Source organism: Tenrec ecaudatus, chromosome 9 (genome assembly GCF_050624435.1).
Source record: "Tenrec ecaudatus isolate mTenEca1 chromosome 9, mTenEca1.hap1, whole genome shotgun sequence".
NCBI lineage: Eukaryota > Metazoa > Chordata > Mammalia > Afrosoricida > Tenrecidae > Tenrec > Tenrec ecaudatus.
Window position 1 is genome coordinate 75,207,018 of NC_134538.1, and position 20,103 is coordinate 75,227,120.

General features: G+C 41.3%; 1 protein-coding gene across 1 annotated transcript in view; it reads right to left on the minus strand.

The window, feature by feature from the left end:
- AVL9 (AVL9 cell migration associated) overlaps positions 1-19,761 on the minus strand; it is a 60,908-nt gene extending 41,147 nt beyond the window's left edge. Inside the window, exons 1-2 of the mRNA XM_075558209.1 lie at positions 19,451-19,761; positions 672-792 (exon numbers count right to left, since the gene is read on the minus strand). Coding sequence (XP_075414324.1) covers positions 672-792; positions 19,451-19,543 — 214 coding nt within the window. The 5' untranslated portion in view covers positions 19,544-19,761. The remainder of the gene's footprint in view (positions 1-671; positions 793-19,450) is intronic.
- Positions 19,762-20,103: the final 342 nt, after the last annotated feature.

Below are 20,103 nucleotides of genomic sequence, written 5' to 3' on the forward strand. Positions count from 1 at the left end.
ACTGGCTTCTTATAATTTCTCTCATTGCCTTCCCGTGTATACTCAAAAAAAGAGTCCAAGAGGCTGAATTATAATAGGTTGAACTGAGACTACTATCACTTCCTTCAGAGATTATTGGTTCCAGATTTTTAAAGTAGAGTCATAAAAACCAAAGTAACACAAGAACCTTAATGGATCTAAAAAATTCAAGGGTCACTTAGGGGAATCTGAACAGAGTGTGGATGTGAGGTGACTATGGAATTGCTGCTCAGCCTCTCAGCTGTCATAATGATGTCAGAAGTCTCCCTGGAGATTGACCTTACTCCCAGGACATGCACACTTTAAGTGTTTACAGGGAAAGTGCCATGTTTGCAAATGATTTTCAATAGTTGAGGGGGAAAAACCAAAACTACACATACTCAGATAAAATGAAACAGACCTGTAAAAAAGAAAACTGTAGAATATTCACTGTACTTTTTTTGCCCCCCTCCACGGCACTCCTCTGAATGTCCTCAAAAGCATGACTGGTTACCTCCAAACAAGTAGTTTAAATAGTTAATAAATTTTCACAAGTAAACCTTTCATTCACCAAAGTACGCAGAATCAAAATCAGCTTGGCCACTTAGATTATATATTTTATTATCTACATGTTGTATATAATTTACTAATTGCTCCACTCTCTCCTTACACACCTTCTTGGTAGTTGTGAGCGCCATCTGGTAAGGCAAGGAAAGGCAAATACTTCCATTCTTCAGGTAGAGCGTGGCTGTCATGTCCATCTCCCGGAATCAGGGGCGGGTAGGAGAATTCAACCTAAAATGGTAAGGAATGTTAGCCAAAAGGTTGTTGACCAAAGGGAGCACTGAGAATGATTTTCATCCCTGAATGACAGGAGTGGAGTTATAAGCTTCATTTGTTGATGTCACTAGGCATCACTGAGAAGTCTTAGCCATAGAACAAAACAAAACCTCTCTGCCTTCCCACAGGGGCCACAAAATGGAGTAAATGAAGCAATGATTTCAAACCTTTCCTCCATTCTAATTTACAGGTTGTGTGCGTAGACGAGTCAGGGGTAGGGGTTCTAGTGGAGGTATGGTGGTGTCTAGATTCAGATTTTGGAGAACTGAAGCTGTGGAGTCCTGAGAAAAACCAACCTACTAATGAATGAGTAGAAGAGGTCCAACAAAGGGGCCAGCGAAGTCAAGTTGAGATGTAGGTTTGCTCTGCATGAATTGGCTCTCTTGCTTCCAATACCTGTGCCTGTGATCTTAGGGTTTCGACAAAGTTGTTAGGGGAAGGCTGAACCAGCACTACAGGTGATTTTAAGAAATGAGCTTGAACTTCCCGTGAAGTTAACATGATTAATTCCTATTATTCCCTGCATTTATTAGCTTTTTCTGTTTCTACTTCTTGTTATTTTAATGAAAAATTTGAAGAAAACAATTACATATATGGGGTTTAGGTTACCAAGTTGATTCATAAATTTAAGGTAGTTTATGCTTTGTTTTTCTATCAAAATATATCTAAGCAGGAATTTATATTCGTATTAGTAATATACACTTTAAAGTTGGACAAATGTAAGAAAAAAGAAGCATGCTTAACAGAAGATATGGGTGCTATAGCAAAGTGTGGTGAAGAAATTAGGTGGTCCCCGGGTATCAGGCTGAATAGCAACTGGGGCTTTAAAGGATTGCTTCCAAACCAGCAGCCATCTAAGTGAGATGTCAACTAAGTCCACATGGAAGAAGCACTCCAATATCCATAACCCAAGGTTATAAATTATATAATCCAAATCCAAAAGAAGGAATGGTATTCAGAGCTTAACTCGGAAGGCTATAGATGACAGTGGAAGCCCAAAATACATTTCTGAGATTTACAAAGGGAGTAAGCCTCCAGCGATATCCTTCTAACTCTATAATTGAGGGATAGGAATGAAGTTTATTCAATAAACTGATTACCAGACAGGGAACACTGGAGAGATGACTACAAGAGATTAAAATGATAAATCTGACTTGAATGGTTAAAACTTTGTCACATGCTCTCTTTGGACTTGATCTGGTTTTTAAAATTTTTGTGTAACTTTAACATTCTTTTTGGTATTTTGACATTGTGAGTAGCATTCTTTAATCTTTGCTCTTTATTTTTCTATGTGTTTTCTGATATATGAAATTCAAGATTGATGAACCTACAGAGACAACAACTAGAAGAAAAGTCCCTGGGGGGGGGGGGGTCCAGTGAAGGAGTAAGGGGAGCTGATATTAAGGAGTTCAAAAAGGAAAAGAATCTCTTGAAACTGATACTGGGAGCAGTTGTACAATACTGCTTGATGTGACAACTATGGAACGGTATGAAGTCTGGATTGCTTCCTAAAAAATGGTTTTGAAAAAAAGGAGCAGCATATTTATTTCCCATCTGTGATGAAGAAAGATGTGATGGTGGCTCACTTGCTCCCTCCCATTTCAACAGAACCAAGTTGCCACCTGAGTCACAAAGGCCCTTTAAGGGAAGGCAGACGAGTTACCAGCAGAAATTTAATGCAGGTTATGCTGGTAGCACAGTGGGATAAGTGTTGGGCTGTTAACTGCAAGGTTGGAGGTTTGAACCTACTCTAAGGTAGAAAGATGAGACAGTCTGCTCCCATGAGGATTTACAGTCTCAGAAACTCTATGGGGCAGGTCCACTCGGTCCCACAGGGCTGCTACAAGTGTGGGTCAACTGGACGGCGGTGTGTTTACACTAAGTGTGTGAGATTTGTTACGGGAGCAGTAGAAAACTAATACATACTGCTAAGTTAAAAAACAAGCAGAGTATCAGCAAACTGAAAACAAAAAACCCGTCAAACGCACTGCCACTGATGGATTCTGATTCTGTGTGACTCTGTGTGTCAGAGTGGCTGCCCCTGTGGGTTTCCTGGAGTGCAATTTTTAACAGGAATAGAAAGCCTCATCTTTCTCTCGCACACAGGTGACAGGTGTGACCTGACTTCAAGCAGTCCAATGCGTAACCCACTGTGCCACTAGCGCTAGACAAGATAATCTTACCAATTTCATGATTCTGTTTACGCAAAAAATGTAGTTACACACATGCTTGAAAACACAAACAAACAAACAAACTTAGGGGGACAGACAACAGAAAAGTGAGTGAAGGGAGACATCAGTAAGTATAAGACATGAAAAAATCATAATAATTTATAAATTATTAAGGGTTCTTGAGGTAAGAAGGGTTGGGGAGGGAGGGAAAAATGAGGAGATGAAGCCAAGGGCTCAAGTAGAAAGAACGTGTTTTGAGAATAATGTCAATATATGCACAAATGTGCTTGACACAAAAGACGTATGTATTGATTGTGATAAGACCCGTTCAAGACCCCAATAAAATGATTTTTAAAAAAGCAAACCCAAGCTTAACAGAGGTTTTATTCCTGGAGAGAAGAGTAAGTTTCATACAGAAAAAGAGAATAATCTGGTAAGCCTTTTTCCAATCTTCCTTTTGTTTAGAAAATCTCAAATTGACAGAGAAGTTCAGAGAGTACAGACATCTGCATAGCCTTCATCTACATTCACCAATTGCTAACTTCTTGACACATCTGCTTTACTGTTACTTGTGTATACAAAACACACAGTCTTTCCGAACCTTTTGATAGCAAATTGAGACATTATCACGTATGCTTTACTTTTAATTAAGTTGGTATTTACTCTTAAATGGATCCATATTTCCTTTGGAATTAAAAAAAGACAACTATAAACAATTCTTAACCTCTCAAGGAGATCTTATATCCACCCAACTCTCTTGGAGGCAAAGGGAGGTATAAAAATCTATCCTGAATGAAGGTTTAGTAAATAAATTACCAGTGACCAGAAGTTTACTTAATTAATGCCTGACGTTACTTTATCATCAATATATTCTCTGTATTCCCAACTCTATTGAAGAAAGGCAATCGGTTCTGAGCAACTCTAGTTGGAAGCCCAAATGCAGCTACCCATAAAAGTGCTTTATGTAGAGACAAGTGTACATAACACACTCCAAGAATGTTATGACTAAAGTTTATGGCCCTGGGCTGATTTGGGCCTTGAGTATTTACACGATTTTCTGGAATTCCAACCATCAACTTTTGGAACACAATTCATTCACAAATTCTATAATGCCTATCTTGTTAGCAGCTTTTTAGAGCTTCTTTGCTACCACCAAATTCTTGCATTTGTTAACTGCTAAACTGGTTAATTATGTTAAAAAATAGTTCATGTAGGCTTCTTCCTATGTCTATGTATAAAACTCAAAATTCCAAATTCACTGACATCAAATAATTTTAATAGCTATATAGTACTATTTCCTTGTTTAATTAAGTCTAAATTATCTAATATTTAATGTTTCTAGCTTTTAAAAAGAACATTATAAACGTTTCAGTACCATTCAAATGGGGGGGAGAGAACCAGTTATTTCCAAATTGAAAAGGTTTTTCTATCTTAAATAGAATATTCTTCATATTTTGAATACTGATCATACTTTACATCTTTCCTTTCTATATGTCCAAAATAATTCAGACACAGAATTTATTACATAGAGGGTTCTACTCCTGTACAGAGTTACAGCCTTGGAAACCTACAGGGGCAGTTCTACTCTGTCCTAAAGGTTCACTATGAGTCGGAATCGATTCAATAGCAGTGAGTTTCTGTTTTGTTATTTTTTAAATTTTATATGATTCCAGTTCACAGAAGTAAAATTCACAACTATATAAAAATTAAATTTATCAGTATAAAAAGAATACATTTCTACATTTAAAATATGCAAAATAAATCTGAAACAAAATCACCTATCTTTCTGTTTATAATCCAACCATCTCATCTTACATAAAGGACTAGGGGATAGTAAAATTTCTCTAATTATGTATAAAAGTAAATGCTTTAAAATAGTTGTTTCCATTTAACTTTTTTTAAAAGCTTGATTTTAACTTGGTAAGTCTCAATAGTACTTTTACCTTTACCGTATACATGATTGTATTTCTCAGGAGACCTAGTACATCGTAAACCCTGCAATAACCTGTGATGCTGAGGTAGAAGTGTTAAGCCCCAAACGTTCTGTGTCAAAAATAAACAGCCAACAAAAACAGGCAGTCCCCGGATTACAAATGGGCTCTGTTCTTAAAAGCAGTCTTTAAGTCAAATTTCTATTTGCATTGGAGTGGCTAGATAAACCATCAGTTAGTCGTGTTTGTCTCTGAATATAGTGTGCCTTTTTATGCATAAAACTAGTACACATTAGACGACCCAGTCAGGGTGCAGTATAGCACCAATGAAGCATACGACTTTCCTCTAGTCCTTTAATGCTCCCTCCACCCCCACCCCACACTATCATGACCCCAATTCTACTTTACAAATCTGGCTAGACCAGAGCATAAACTCCTCAGAAACAATATTGAGAGTAGCGATAGGAGGAGGGGTAGGGGAGGGTGGGGGGAGAAGGGGGGAACTGATCATAATGATCTACATATAACCCCCTCCCAGGGGGATGACAACAGAAAAGTAGGCGAAGGAAGACATCGGTCAGTATAAGACATGAAAAAATAATAATTTATAAATTATCAAGGGTTCAAGAGGGTGGGGGAGGGAGGGTGAGAAAAAAAGATGCTGATACTAAGGACTCAAATAGAAAATGTTTTCAAAATGATGATGGCAACATATGTACAAATGTGCTTGACACAATGGATGGATGTATGGATTGTGATAAGAGCTGTATGAGCCCCCAATAAAATGATAAAAACTATTAAACATTAATGAAATACTTCTAGATACAGTAAAACACCTTTAACACAGGACTATAATATTTTGTTGCCTGTCTCAAAACAGCACTCATTTGTAAGTACCTTTTCTATAACAGGCTTTACAACAATCGGTTCATTGTGCATGTTAAGCATTAGTAAAGCAGATATTTGCATCCTAGAGACGACCAGTGTGGTCATTACTTGCTAGTTATGTAATGGAGTGGAGAGGAGAGGGTAAGCACCAATTCATACCAATCCTTTTGTGGTTTTGATTTTTTTAAGAGAGTTGGAGAGGAGGTATACATCTGCCAGGACCAGAGGGTCTTAAGTGAAAACATGACAGAGCCTTGGCTTTGGTGCTAAAACGCATGGCTCTGAAGAAAACAGTGTTGCTGTAAAGGGGACACATTCCATCAGGGATGCCTGGAAAAGGGAGAGAGGTACAGAGCAACTGGCCCTGAATTGCTGGGAAGCCATCTTGGATACCTGTGTATATCTGTGGAGCCCACAGGTGTGTTCAATTGGTAAACTGGTAGTTTGCACTGTGCTTTCTCTTCACTGTTAAGGCATGAAACAAGGGTACTTTGAAAACAGCACAAGTTCATAATAGGCTATGATTTGTTTTGTTGTAGGCCTCTTACCCACCCCACTGCCATTTTTTCTTCTGATAACAGGTAAATAGAACCCACAAGATACCAGTTTCATTTGTAAGCTATGAAAGACATAGTACTTAAAATTTTTTTAAATCGTTTTATTAGGGGCTCATACAACTCATCGCAATCCACACATACATCAATTGTGTAAAGCACATTTGTACATTCATCACCCTCATCATTCTCAAAGCATTTGCTCTCCATCCTGGCATCAGCTCATTTTTTATCTCCCTCCCCACTCTCCCCCTCATGAGCCCTTGATAATTTATAAATTATTACTTTGTCCTATCTTGCCCTGTCTGATGTCTCCCTTCACTCACTTTTCTGTTGTCTGTCCCCCAGGGAGGAGGTCACATGTAGATCCTTTAATCAGTTCCCCCTTTCCAACCCACCCTCCTTCTAACCTCCCAGTATTGCCACTCACACCACTGGTCCTGAAGGGATCATCCACCCTGGATACCCTGCGTTTCCAGTTCCTATCTGTACCGGTGTACATCCCCTGGTCTAGCCATATTTGTAAGGTAGAATTGGGATCATGATAGTGGGGGAGGTGGAAGCATTTAGGAACTAGAGGAAAGTTGTATTTTTCATCGTTGGTACATCGCACCCTGACTGGCTCGTTTCCTCCCCGAGACCCTTCTGTAAGGGGATGTCCAGTGGGCTTTGGGTCTCTACTCTACACTCCCTCCCTCATTCACTATGATACAATTTTTTGTTCTGATGATGCTTGATACCTGATCCCTTCGACACCTCGTGATCACACATGCTGGTGTGCTTCTTCAATGTGAGCTTTGTTGCTTCTGAGCTAGATGGCCGCTTGTTTACCTTCAAGCCTTTAAGACCCCAGATGCTATATCTTTTGATAGCTGGGCACCATCGGCTATCTTCACCACATTTGCTTATTCGCCCGCTTTGTCTTCATCAGTTGTGTTGGGAAGGTGAGCATCATAGTATGCCAATTTAATAAAAGAAAATATTCTTGCATTGAGGGAGTACTGAGTGGAGGCCCAATGTCCTTCTGTTGACACAGTACTTTTTACCATTACTAGAAGACTGACTTATATCACCATTTCTTGGACAGTTCAAATGTAGCATTCAGAAAAACCATCTTTTCATTCCTTGTGTTGAAAGCATTTTTGTCCAGCTTGCACCTCTCAGAAATCAGCCATTTTAGTGTTTTTCCTTCCTCCCACCTTTTCTCTTTGTAACTGTTATGTAAATACTATGACTAGCTCTAAGTAAAGTGGATCCTGCCACTTGAATATCCAGTGATATAAATAGGTAGATATTTGAAGTTTGATGATTTTATATTTATGCATCTTTTCATATTTAAATTTACTGGTTTCATGATTTAATAAATTTCTTCTTTTGGAGGACATTTGATACATCCATCAAAATTTTTTTATATGTCAAATGCCCTTCCAGACCCCATCTTGAGCTCATAGTTTAACTGAGATTTGGGGTAGTGAACTTTTACTATCTAATAGTAACCCTAATGAACTAATCAGCCTAAATGTGTCTCTGAGGATTTGGATTGGGTTTTGTTTATGATTCCCAGACTCAGGAGTGCCCTAGACAGCTGTGTGACTCTACTGCACAACTTAAAGTGACTCTCTATTCTCAGGACTTGGCATTTGTGGTAGATATATAATCGTTTGTCAATCTGAGAATTAAGAGTGTAGGGGTGAGTCTAGCTTGTCAATCAGATCATAGCCAATGAAACCTATGTGTGGGCATGGCCTTCTCCTGAGAATTCTGGTACTTCCTCCTTGGAGGGGGGTAGCAATGAGGGGGAACACTTCTCTCTGCCACTCCTTGGGAGATATAGCAGCTGACAAAACACATGGACCCACCCTGATGCAAAAGACTCCTGCCAAGGCTGAGATGTTTTCAATGCCATTGGATCCAAGGACTTTCTACCCACTGGCCTGTGATCTTCTACATTCGGCGTCATTACATGCGTTTCATGAGTCTGAAGAGGACTTTATAGATTGGGATCAGACATATGGGCTAATATTGTACTTATGAACTTGATCTAGACTGGGTTAGGATATTTTCTCAATGTCCAGTTGCTCTTGTATATAAAACTCTTTCTTATACGCATATGTGTATCCATGGATTTGTTTCTCTAGTCTACCCAGACTAACACAGCATTCTTTGGAACATGAGTAGTTGCAGATCTACAACTCACAGATCAGAGATGCAGTCAGTTTTTAGGCAGATGAGAACATTGTTTCCTTTCCAGTAAAATTAGTTTTTGAGAGCTACTTTATAGGAAGCTAGATGGCTTCAAATGCATTCATTAATTGTTAGCTCCTAGTTAAAAGGGAAAAATTATCACAAAGGAGCTTAAGTGTATGTGACTATGTTAGACAGGGTTCTCTAGAGAGATAAAACTAGGTTGCTGATAATTATATATATATATATATTTATAAAGATAGATATATAACACAAGAAATGAACAGTTAAATTATAAACAGATAGATATATAATACAAGAAATAAAGAGTTAAATTATAAATCAATACAAATGGCTCAGTGCGACTCACTCCCGTGAGAGAGTTGAGACACTAGCAGTCCTTCAAGTCTTGAGGGCCGTCAGGTAGTCCTCTGTAGAGAGAGCTAGGCTATCCCAGCACAGGCAGCAAACAGCAAGGCAGGTCACCAACTGTCAGTCCTCAGCTCCGGAGATGTAAATTTCAATCCTGTGGCCTTAAAGGGACCTCAAACCTACAGCAACACAGTCCACAGGCTAGGCATCCCACAGGTAGTGTGCCCTTTAAAAAATTGAGGCACAGAACAGTGTCTAACAAGGATTACTTATTTAAAAGATAATCTAGAGCTCCTATATTATCTTAGGCTCCATGTAAACACTTTGGTCATGAAGCACAAATGTGTATAACTATCTGGGAAAAAGTCCAAGTTTCACAGACTTAAATAAAATTCAACAATTAAAACACAAACAGAACTTGTAAAATGACACATTTTTTGCTTTATTTGTAATCACCCCAGAAGGCAAACGATCCACATGTCCTCCATAACTGACTGAGTAAATCATAGTATATTCAGATGATATACTACTATAAAGCGATGACTGACTATAAGGAACAAGATCAATCTCAGACATAACCAGAGTAAAAGAAGTCTGGCACAAAAGAGACAACACCGATCTATGGTGACACGGGGGAACACCTTTAGGTGGATACTACCTGGAAGGAGAGAACCTACTTGTATGTGGGAACCTTCTAAAATATTGACATTGTTCTGTATCTTGATCTGGGTAGTGTTTACATGGGTGTGCACATCATTTAAAGACTTACTGAGCTACACCCTTAAGGTCTGTGTGTGTTAAGTGATCATAAATTATCCCTCAAGTTAATAAAACAGCATACTTTAAAAAAATCAATATGGGTCTTTGAAAATGAGTAGGCATTGAATTCCAGTTCCCAGCTTGCTACTTAATGGCTGTGACCTTGAGCAAGTTGCTGATCATCTCTCAACTTCCATTTCCTCGTCTCTGAAACTCTATAAAAATGTGCTGTTATTACCTGGGAGGCTGTAAGGAGAAACAAATGAAAAAATCAGTATATCTAATGTAATGCTTGTACAGCAACAAGTCAATAAATGGTAGCTATTAATAATGTCATCATAGAACAACAAAGACAAATGGCAAGGTGGCAATCTATATTGGTATAAACTCTCATAAATAGTTTTTAAATAGTTCACAACAAGCACAGATTGTATTTAGGGTATACTCTTGGAGTTTAGAAACTTCACATAACTTGTTTTCAGAGTTTTTAAAAAAAGCCACTTTACTTAATGGAAACGTACACTCTCAGTACTTAAGGTACATTAATTTCCAAGAGAGGTCTGGGTTCCCATACTAAATAAGCTGTGGCTTTTAAGTCTCTGAAAATACCACGCTTATTTAGAGCAGTATGTGATGGGATTATATAAGAAATGAGAAGACCCATTGTTTCTTTGACTTATTCTCCTTTTTTCCTAAATGACATACTTTTAAGTCTTAACATTTAATGAAGGCAAATGGAGAATTGTTGCTGGTTCCCACCAATGCCTATTGTGTCAACACTGAGTGGTAACTGCTAATATCTCAGCAGCCTCCCCGACTGCCCGCCCCTCTGAGTCAGAGCCACATGCAAAACACTCAGTATGCCAAAATAACCCTAGAATGTCACAGTGCAATGACTGATGGTTATTAGGAAGGCAGAGTCGCCCATGTTCACTTAAATTGTGTTCAATATGTTGTTTTAAAATCTGCCAAAGACTTCCATTAAAGCACAAGCTAAAATGAAGTCTGAACTAAAGTAAAATGAAAGGTGCCAACAGCCACACGGGTGTTTCTGCAGCACTGTTCCACACAGTAAAAAACCGACATGCCACCTAAGCCCTATATAGCAAGTTTTAAATGCTGTTATTGAATATTCATTAATATGGACAGATATAACTATCGCTACATGGGTTCTCCTTGAAACAAAACTTTGTCAAAATACATTTTTAAAGTACATTATCTTTAAAGAAAACTGAAGGATTGATTAGTCATACCAAAGTGCTAGGAACAGATTTCTCTCGAGTCCAGGATTAGAAGTGTTATCTTGCTTCCCTCCCATTCTGTTGTCTACATTTTTCCATTTGTTTCTACTACGGTGAGCACATACACAAGTGAATTACTTCTGACCTAAGAAATGCTACTTTAACTTTAACTTTAAAGATAGCTTAATTTAAAGATTGCCCAAAACATCAATTTACATAACATCCTCTGAAAATATGCTAGCGAGCAAAGGAATTTTTACTGACACCAGTGTAACCAGAAAATAAAGGAGGGTCAGGAGCCCCAGTGGCACTGGGGTTTAGAACTGGCCTGCTAATTGTCAAGTCAGCAGTTCAAAGCCACCAGCTGCTTCTGAAGAGAAAGATCAGGCTTTCTACTCTCATAGAGATATGGCCTTGGAAAACCACAGGGGCAGTTCTACTCTGTCCGTGGGCCCATTATGAGTTGGAATGGACTAATAGCAGAGAGTTTGTGCTTTGCTCAAAATTATTAAGTAGGTAAAGGCACCTCTCCCTACATACCTTCCTCTTTCTCTTACAGTCCCTATTCCTAGTAGATGGGCTCGTCCCCTCTCTAGCAAAAGCTGTGCTCAGTAAAGGCTCCAAATCACACTGTAACATGAAGGTGAAGGTTACCTCAGGTGTATAAGCTTTTCACTAGGGATCAAAGGCTTAAATTAAAAGAAGAATAAAGTATTTGCTAACTAGCTGGTAGCTGGGAGAAATCGTAAGAGGACAAAGGAATCTTCCTGAAATTTCTAAATTTCCACTACAAAGGTTGATACTGCCGAGGCATGCTGTTCTAAGGGTTAACACGCTGCCCTGCAAAATCAGAGATCACTATTTCAGCATATCAAAAACCAAAAAAAACCAAGCATGTCCAAATCAGAAACAGACCATCACCAAAATATTAGGAGATGAAAGTGTTGAGGAGAGCCAGACAATGGACTCTTGTTTACGGATAAAGCATCTGCAAGACTGTTGCTAAGAAGCTCTCACAGTGCAGTTGGTTACTTGCTGGGCTTCTAACCACGGGGCTGGGGGTTTAAACCCACTAGCGGCTCCTCTGCAGAAAGAGGAGGCTAGCCTGTCTGCTCCTGTCAACGTTTCCAGTCCAGAAACCCACAGGGGCTGTTGTACTCGGTCCTATAGGGTCGCTCTGAGTCAGAATCAACTAGATGGCAATGTTTTGTTTTGTTTTTAAGGTGGTTGTTAACTATTGTTGATTTTTGACTCAAACTGACCTTATAGGATGGAGTAGAATCACCCCACCCCACAGGGTTACCTAAGCCAGTGGTTCTCAACCTGTGGATCGCAACCTCTTTTGGGGTCAAATGACCCTTTCACAGGGGTCACCCAATTCATAACAGTAGCAAAATTACAGTTAAGAAGTAACAATGAACATAATTTTATGGTGGGGGTCACCACCACCTGCTAAAGGGTCTGGGCATGAGGAAGGTGGAGAACCACTGACCTAGGCTGCAGTCTTTACTTACGCACATCACCGGTCTTTCTCCAGCAGAGAGGCTTGGGTGAGTTCCAACCACCTGACAGTGGCTGGCAGTTTAGACTTCATCACTGCAGCCAGGGTTCCTTAAAGCTAGTAGTTCGAAAGAGTGTTCGGATAAAACTATTCTTCCCTAAACTCTTGCTTTGTTGGGTGCTGTTCAGGTGTTTTCGAGTCAAAGCGACCCTATGTGATAGAGTAAACCTGTCCCATTGGGTGTTTTCTGCTGCAGTCTTTATGAAAGAGGAGCCCTCTTGGAACAATCGTGAAGCATTTGTCTGCTAAACAAAAGGCTGGAGGTTTGAATCCACCAGCAGCTCCCTAGACAAAAAGAGTTGGTCATCTGCTCCCATAAAGATTTCACAGGGGGCAGAACTCTACGGGGTCACAGGGGTCCCTATCTTCGTGACCGCACCCAAACCACAACCACGACCTGAATGGAAGCAGATTTTCAGATTTTTCTCCCACAAGCCACTGGATTGGTTCAACCAACCAACCTTTTGAACAGTACTGAATGTTTACCGTTGACACCACCAAGGCTCTGCCCCTAAAATGCAACTCTCCAGTACTTTGTTCTTCTGTTCCAGAGGCCCATTTACTCCAACAAGATTCACACACCCTCACCCAGCAGAACGGTTCACCATGGTCACCACAGGATTCTATCAGTAGCAGAGGTCAAAACAATATGCTTGTCAGCTGGCCATCTGTCACCATAACCAGAGTGGGTCAGGCCTTAAATTGTCCTAAATATAAACTATCCCCTAATTACCTCAACCCATTCCTGAATTCGCAAAGCAACGTTCAGCTACCCTTAGAGATGTTTCTGTAATCATTCACTCAGACCCCCAGGAAAACATGCCTCTCTCTTCACTGCTACCCACACACTGCCGCGGAGTCCATTCTGACTCACAGAGCATTGCGTTTCTGAGGCTGTAACTCTGTATAGGAAGATGGCACCTCAACTTTTCTTTTTCTCTCAGAGTGGCTGATGGGTTTGAGCTGCGGACTCTGTGACTAGCTAGCTGTCCAAAGTCTGCCCAACAGGCCACCTGGTACCCTTTTATTCACTGTTAGCACGAGTGTAAATATAAGGCATAGTTCTTTTATACTTCTGCTACTTTAGAAGCAGACTGGTAAAACCAGTTTATTAAAAGTGACAACTGCTAGTTGTGTATACAAAACCATGAAAAGTCCAACCACCTATGTTATCACTTTGGAAAATAACAATTCCTGGTTAAATTAATAGCTTTTAAAACGTTTAACCCATCTGTTAAAGAATCAAAGAGTTTACTTGATATAAACTTGATTTTTAGCAAAACATGATGCTAACTTGACAAATATAGTTGGTGTATTTACTGGCATAGAGCAAATATGGATGATAACAAGAAAACTTACTATACAGTGGAGGTGCCCATAATTTATCTTATGTCAAAGAATCTAGTTCCAGGGGGGTTTCTAAGGAAAGACGCCTTTTGTTAAATACTGTATTAAAATATTTTTTCAACAAAATAAATGGAATAAACATTTTATGTTTAGTTTTCAAATCTGTTAAATGTCACAATACTACTTAAAATCACTTAAATTTCTACATGTGGAATAAACAACAAAGTGGCAGAATTGCCACTGGAATAATAACATGGGATCTTCAGAAACACACACCCTATAATTCTGTTCCAGAGGCCCATCTTTATTTAAATCAACGAAAGCATTTTTCCACTTGAAATACATCTAAGGACTTCAAAGGAGGGAAATGTGAGGGAAAAAGGCAAGATAAGCAAACACCTTCCACATGGTTAGTCTGTGGCAGCACAGCTGTGTTAAAAGGCTGCCTTCCCTGAGGTCTGCATGAAACTATTGCTCGACCATAAAGACAGTGCATGCCTACATGTAGTTGTCATGTGTAACCATGCACACTACTCGAAGGCATTTCTTTCAAACAAAGGTTTTATTTTGCACCTCACCTGAATCTGAAAGGGGCCCTGGAGGCATAGAGGTACACTTTAGGCTGTTAACAGCAAGGTTAGTAGTTTGAACCCAGCAGCTGCTCCGAGGGAGAAAGATGAGACTGTCTGCTTTCTGAGAGATTTACAGTCTGGGAAACCCACAGGGCCAGTTCTACTCTGTCCCATAGGGTCGCTATGAGTCAGAAACAACGTGAAGGCAGTGAGGTTTTCTGGTTTATGGGAATTTTTGTTATGGAAGCATCTGTGAACAACCTCTAGGCAGGAGAAGACAGAGTGGTGAATGTGTCCAGTGACAATTTTGGAAGAGTCTAGCAAAGCATCCTCACACTAACTGAAACCCTCTGCCATCAGAATCACAAGTGCACAAGTCAAGCACTTTTGTCCTTCACACCTGGAAGTCATATCTTAAAATGCAGAATGAGGCAACTGAGAAATCGATCCTGGGATAAACCTTATATAATAAGAACTTCTGCAACACCTCACATGCCAGTTAAAAAGAATAATCTCTAGAAAAATCATTCTGTCCACAACTTAGGCATGTGACATACATAGTTTCCAAACCATGAAAAGTAGTTGGTTTGGGAGGGTACTAAGAAAGTAGAGTTATAGAACATGGTAAAAGACTTATTTACAGAAGTGAAGAACATCTTTTAAGAACTAATATATGTTTGGGTTGCTATGAGTAAGCATTGACTTGATGGTAACAAGTGAATTTATATGTTGGAAACGTTAGGATAGTGTACTTCCTTTTAAGGAGCTCTGGTGGTGATGGTGAGTAGAACCTGCTAGCCACAACGTCAGTCGTTCAAATCCACCAGCTGCTTTACAGGAGAAAAAAAAAAGGCAATCTACTCCTGTAAAGATTTACAGCCTCAGAAGTCTATATAAGGTTGCCTCAAATCACAACAGACTCAATAGCGGTAGGTTGGTACTTGCTTTTGAGGAATTCTGGTGCCATAGCATAGTGGGCCACACAGTGAGCTGCTAAGCACAAGACTGGTACTCTGAACCCACAGCCACTCCGGGAGAACTATGAGGCTGTCTGCTCCTGAAAGACTTAGCCTCAGAAACCCAAAGGGGCAGTTCTACTCTGTCCCATAGGGTCCCGCTGAGACAGAATTGACTTGATGGCAGTGGAGTTTGGGGTACTTGCTTTTATAATATGGCTTTTCTTCTGGCAAAATTAACACGGTTCTTAATATTTTTTAAAAAATAAGACTTAAGTGGGGGAACCGTAGGGAAATAAAAGGTAGTGAAATTATTTTTCCTTTTTTTTGGCCAATCAAAGCGCACATCAATTCATTGTCCTGTTCCAGCTCAATGTCTCCAGCAAAGTTTCCATTGTTTCTGACTTAACTGAACTGTCAATTTCACCAGCCAACCCAGCGTGAAACTTTTTTATTCACAACATGACCTGACCAAACGGGCTCTGGTAGCAGCAGCTCCTAGATACCACCCAGACACAACAAAGAGGGTTTCCATAATGGTTTTATATCAATCATCCATTCACCTAACTCTTTGGAATCCAGAAATTCTAGGGCCACCGATCCAACCAACCTCCATTAGAGGAACAGTCGAAAATTCACAAATTACCGGTAAGCCAAAAGTTTTCTGAGAACTAGTAAGGTTTTCACTAAGAGTATAAATGTTTGGCTCTTGTAAAAAATACAGAAGACACGATTCGAGCTAATAAGTACAACTGATAATTTTCTAACAGCTCTGACAAATGACCCTTTTTACTCATTGTGCATCGTGACTCTGATTAGCTTCATTCTCAAATGTGATTTGCCAAGCACGTGCAAGTTAGAACAAGTCTACTGGGTTAGATTATGTTCCTCGACCCCAAATTCACATCTTTTCTGGGTCCTCAAGACATGACCTTACTTGTGAATGTAATTAGCTAAGATGATGTCATAATGGAAGAGGGTGGGCCCTCAATCCACTCTGACTGATGTTCTTATAAGAAACAGGCATTCAGAGAGGGAGAGAAGACTGTGAAACTACAGGCAGAGACTGGAGAAATGCCTCAAAGCAAGGAGTGCCTGAGTCTACCAGAGGCTGGTAGAGACCAGGAGGGAGATTCTAACCTAAGCCTGGCGGGAGGATGGCAGGTCAGCAACATCTCCATGTAAGACTTCTAGCCTACTGAGCTATGCGAGAATGAATTTCTGTTCTTTTAAGTCACCCAGTGTATGGTTCTTGGTTACTGCAGCCCAAGGAAAGGAATACAATGGGTTCTCCGCTCTTCATTTTCTTTCTATTTTACAGGAGATTGCGTGTTTATTATCACCATTTCTTATGGTAAATTCTTCAAGATAAACACAAAACACACAGACTCCTCTGATGGCATAGGTCTTCAATATAAACCTTGCCTGGCAGTTAGGATTTCCAGACAGTTCTTCATTTTCTGCCACAACCCAAGAGAGAAGTGGCGTGCAAAATGCTATCTTCTTCCACTCAGCACTATCACTATCAAACCAGCCACTTTGTGACCTGAGATAGAAACAACCCCTACACCATGCGTGTCCCACCTTGCCTTTGTATTGCAGTAGAAGATGAGGTTAAAAAGGTGTTAAGCAATTTGGACTTGAATGAACAAGCCAAGATGTTGCCTAGGTCTCTAACTCTGGCACAATGCACATTTTACAAGCCTAAAACAAATACACTGCCATTGAATCAATTCTGACTCATACCCTATAGAACAGCAATGTACTGATGCTCCTTTGGGTTTCCAAGGCAATACATCTTTATAGGGGCAGAGAGCCTCACCTTTCTTCTGAGGAGTGGCTGATAGGTCTGAACTGTTGACCTGTGGATTAATAGCCCAACGCCTTCCTATCAGTGTTGAAGCCAAAGCCAGGCAAATCCCCCTAAAATGCCATGCACCAAAGATGCTATATGATAGGCCAAAGCAGCTAGCCTCTAACAAACTATCCCTCTGTTTTCTTTGAAACGTAAGCAACATTATATTTTCATATGAGAAACTTTTCCTTTTTGGAAATACTATGTACTTTCCCAGTACTGCAGGTATAGACTATTTTTTTTCTCCGCGTTATATAGCAAAAAATCATGAGATTTTAATCTTATCTCCTGCCAATATAGATATTTCCTTTTTGGGTTCTCAAGTGGGCTCCTACTTAGTTTACCCAGAAACCATGTAGCCAAACCGATGAAACATAGTACCAGAAGCAATTCTAGTGCTGACTTCATTTTACTTGCTCAGAGTTTCAATTACTTCACCTATACCCACAGAAAGAGTGCCCTGGTGGCATAGTAGTTAGGCATTGGGGTGCTAACCGGAAGGTCAGCAGTTTGAATACACTAGCCACTCCCTGGGGGTGGTTTTCTACTCCCCAAAGGAGTGACAGTCTCAGAAACCCACAAGGGCAGTTCTGCCCTCTTCTGATAGGGTCCCTATGAGTCAGAATCAACTTCATGGCAGTGAACTTGAGAGTTTTTTAGCATACCCAAAATCATAAAATAACTACTAAGTTAAAAAATGCAAATATAAAAAAATCTAATTAATGTTCCTGTCATGATAGTCTCAAAGGTCTTTTACCTCTAAATACGGGGCTGCATTTTTCAAAAAGGCTATCCCATTGCTACTGGGTAATTTGTTTTCAGTGCCACGGAGAACAGCCATTTCTTCGTGGCATCTGTCTTAGTTATCAAGTGCTGCAATACGTCAAATACCACAAGCAGAAATCTATTTTGTCACAGTTTTGAAGGCTAGACACGCAAATTCGAGGCGGTGGCTCTACCTGAAGGCTTTCTCTCTGTGGGCTCCTCAGTCTGCTCCTGGTTGATCATCACATGGCTTGGCATCCTTCTCTACTCCCCCATCTCTGCTAGCTTGCTCTCTATCTCAGAAGATGTAATCTCTATCTCTAAAGGGTTTGAGTCATGGTACACCCTACACTAATCCTGCAGCAACAACATAACAAAACCAAACCCGATCCCAAATGAGATTGTAACCTCAGTCAGAGAGTTGGCTTAACAGAACATATTTTTGTGTGTGCGTGTGGGGCAATATTCAACCATCTTTTCACTCCCTTCAGCACTTTTCTCTTTCTGTCCTCTAAAGAACTTAACATTCCCCAAGAAGTCTCCTAAAGTGTGTCGTGTGTGTGTGTGTGTGTGTGTGTGTGTAGTACAAGGAAACGGATGGTATCATCACCTAGATGCAAGGTGCAAACATTTTTTTCATTCTTTTTAATACTTGAAAAAAAAAGCATTTAACTTTGTTTACTAGACATTATGACATCATTGCTTTCTGGTATGGGAGCTCTCATTGAGTAATCCTGGTCCTAGTTTGTCCCTTTGCCTTCAAGATATAGGATGCAAATGTTCCATTGTTCTTGTTCACCATTTCAAATGCTGTCTTCAACCAACAGCGAACCGCCTTAAAAACAAACAAAAAAACAATACCGCCTTCGCACATTTGATGCTGGACAAATACACATTCCCTTATTGCAACTGATCCTGGAGATGCCAAAGGTAACATCTGGAAGAGAGATTAGGTCGCACAACTAAGACTCAATAAGTGGGAGGGGCAGCGTCAGTTGACAAATGTAAATCCTTAAGATCACTGTCCGTCCCTCACATAATAAACAAAAGCTTCTGACCGATTTCCCTAGAATGCTTCCAAGTGCTTCAATCAACCTGAGGTCGTTTGTAAAGGAGCCTCAAGAGCTCATTCCATGGAAAACGGGGTTCACTGGCGGGAATTTGTCTAAAGGGTCCCGTCGTAGGTGAACACCCCCACACCCTAGTGGAGACAGCGAAGAAGAGAACGACCGTCGCAGATCTTCGATGCTTCCTTCCTGCTTCACCAAAGGAGAACTAAAAACCAAACTACCAATCCCCCCACACCGCGCTCACAGTATCACCTTCCGGCTGCGCAGAAAGATCGGGGCGCGGGGGCAGGGCTCGCGGGGAGAGCAGCTGGAAAGCAGGCGAGCGCCGAGGCGAGGCCGCGGGCCGGCGGCGCGCGGCCCAGCGGGGCGAGCGCGCACCCTCCTCACCTGGCAGCCCTTCTTGTGGTGAAAGCCGACCACCACGATGTGAAGAACTGGGCCCCGCGGGGCGCCATCGCCGTCCGGCTCGGGCTTCTCCATGGCTGGCCGCCACGGTTCCGCACGACGACGACTTCAACCGCCAATGGCGGGCGGCGGCGGACGACCCCGCGGCCCCCAGGAGGGCGGGGAGCGGCGGTCTTCAGGTGTCAGCGGGTGGGAAGCATGAGGGCCGCGCAGGTAGCCCGGAGGTGGCGGAGCGGCGGGCGCACGTCAGCGCCGCCCCCGGGCTCTCCGCCGGACTGCCTACGAGCGCGTCCGCAGCTTCCGGGCTGTCACCTGACGCGGACGCCTCCAGCGAGGCAGGGCGGGGCCGACTCGGAGGGACGCGTGGGGCGGGGCCTGGGGAGGAGCCGACGGGACCGGGGCGGGGCCGGAGGGCGGGGCCGGAGGGGCGGGGCGGGGCCGGGCTACCCCAATCCGGCCATTCCGCACCCAAGAGCTTCCCCAACCTTTCCTTAAGTTCTGCCTTACGTCATCTTTCTTCAGCTTTCCTTGATATTTTCCATTAATTCTTGGACAGTTTCTTCGACAGGCTTCCTTCTCTATGAACTAAGGTCTCTCATTGCATTATTGATGCCCTGGAAGTACATTTATATGAC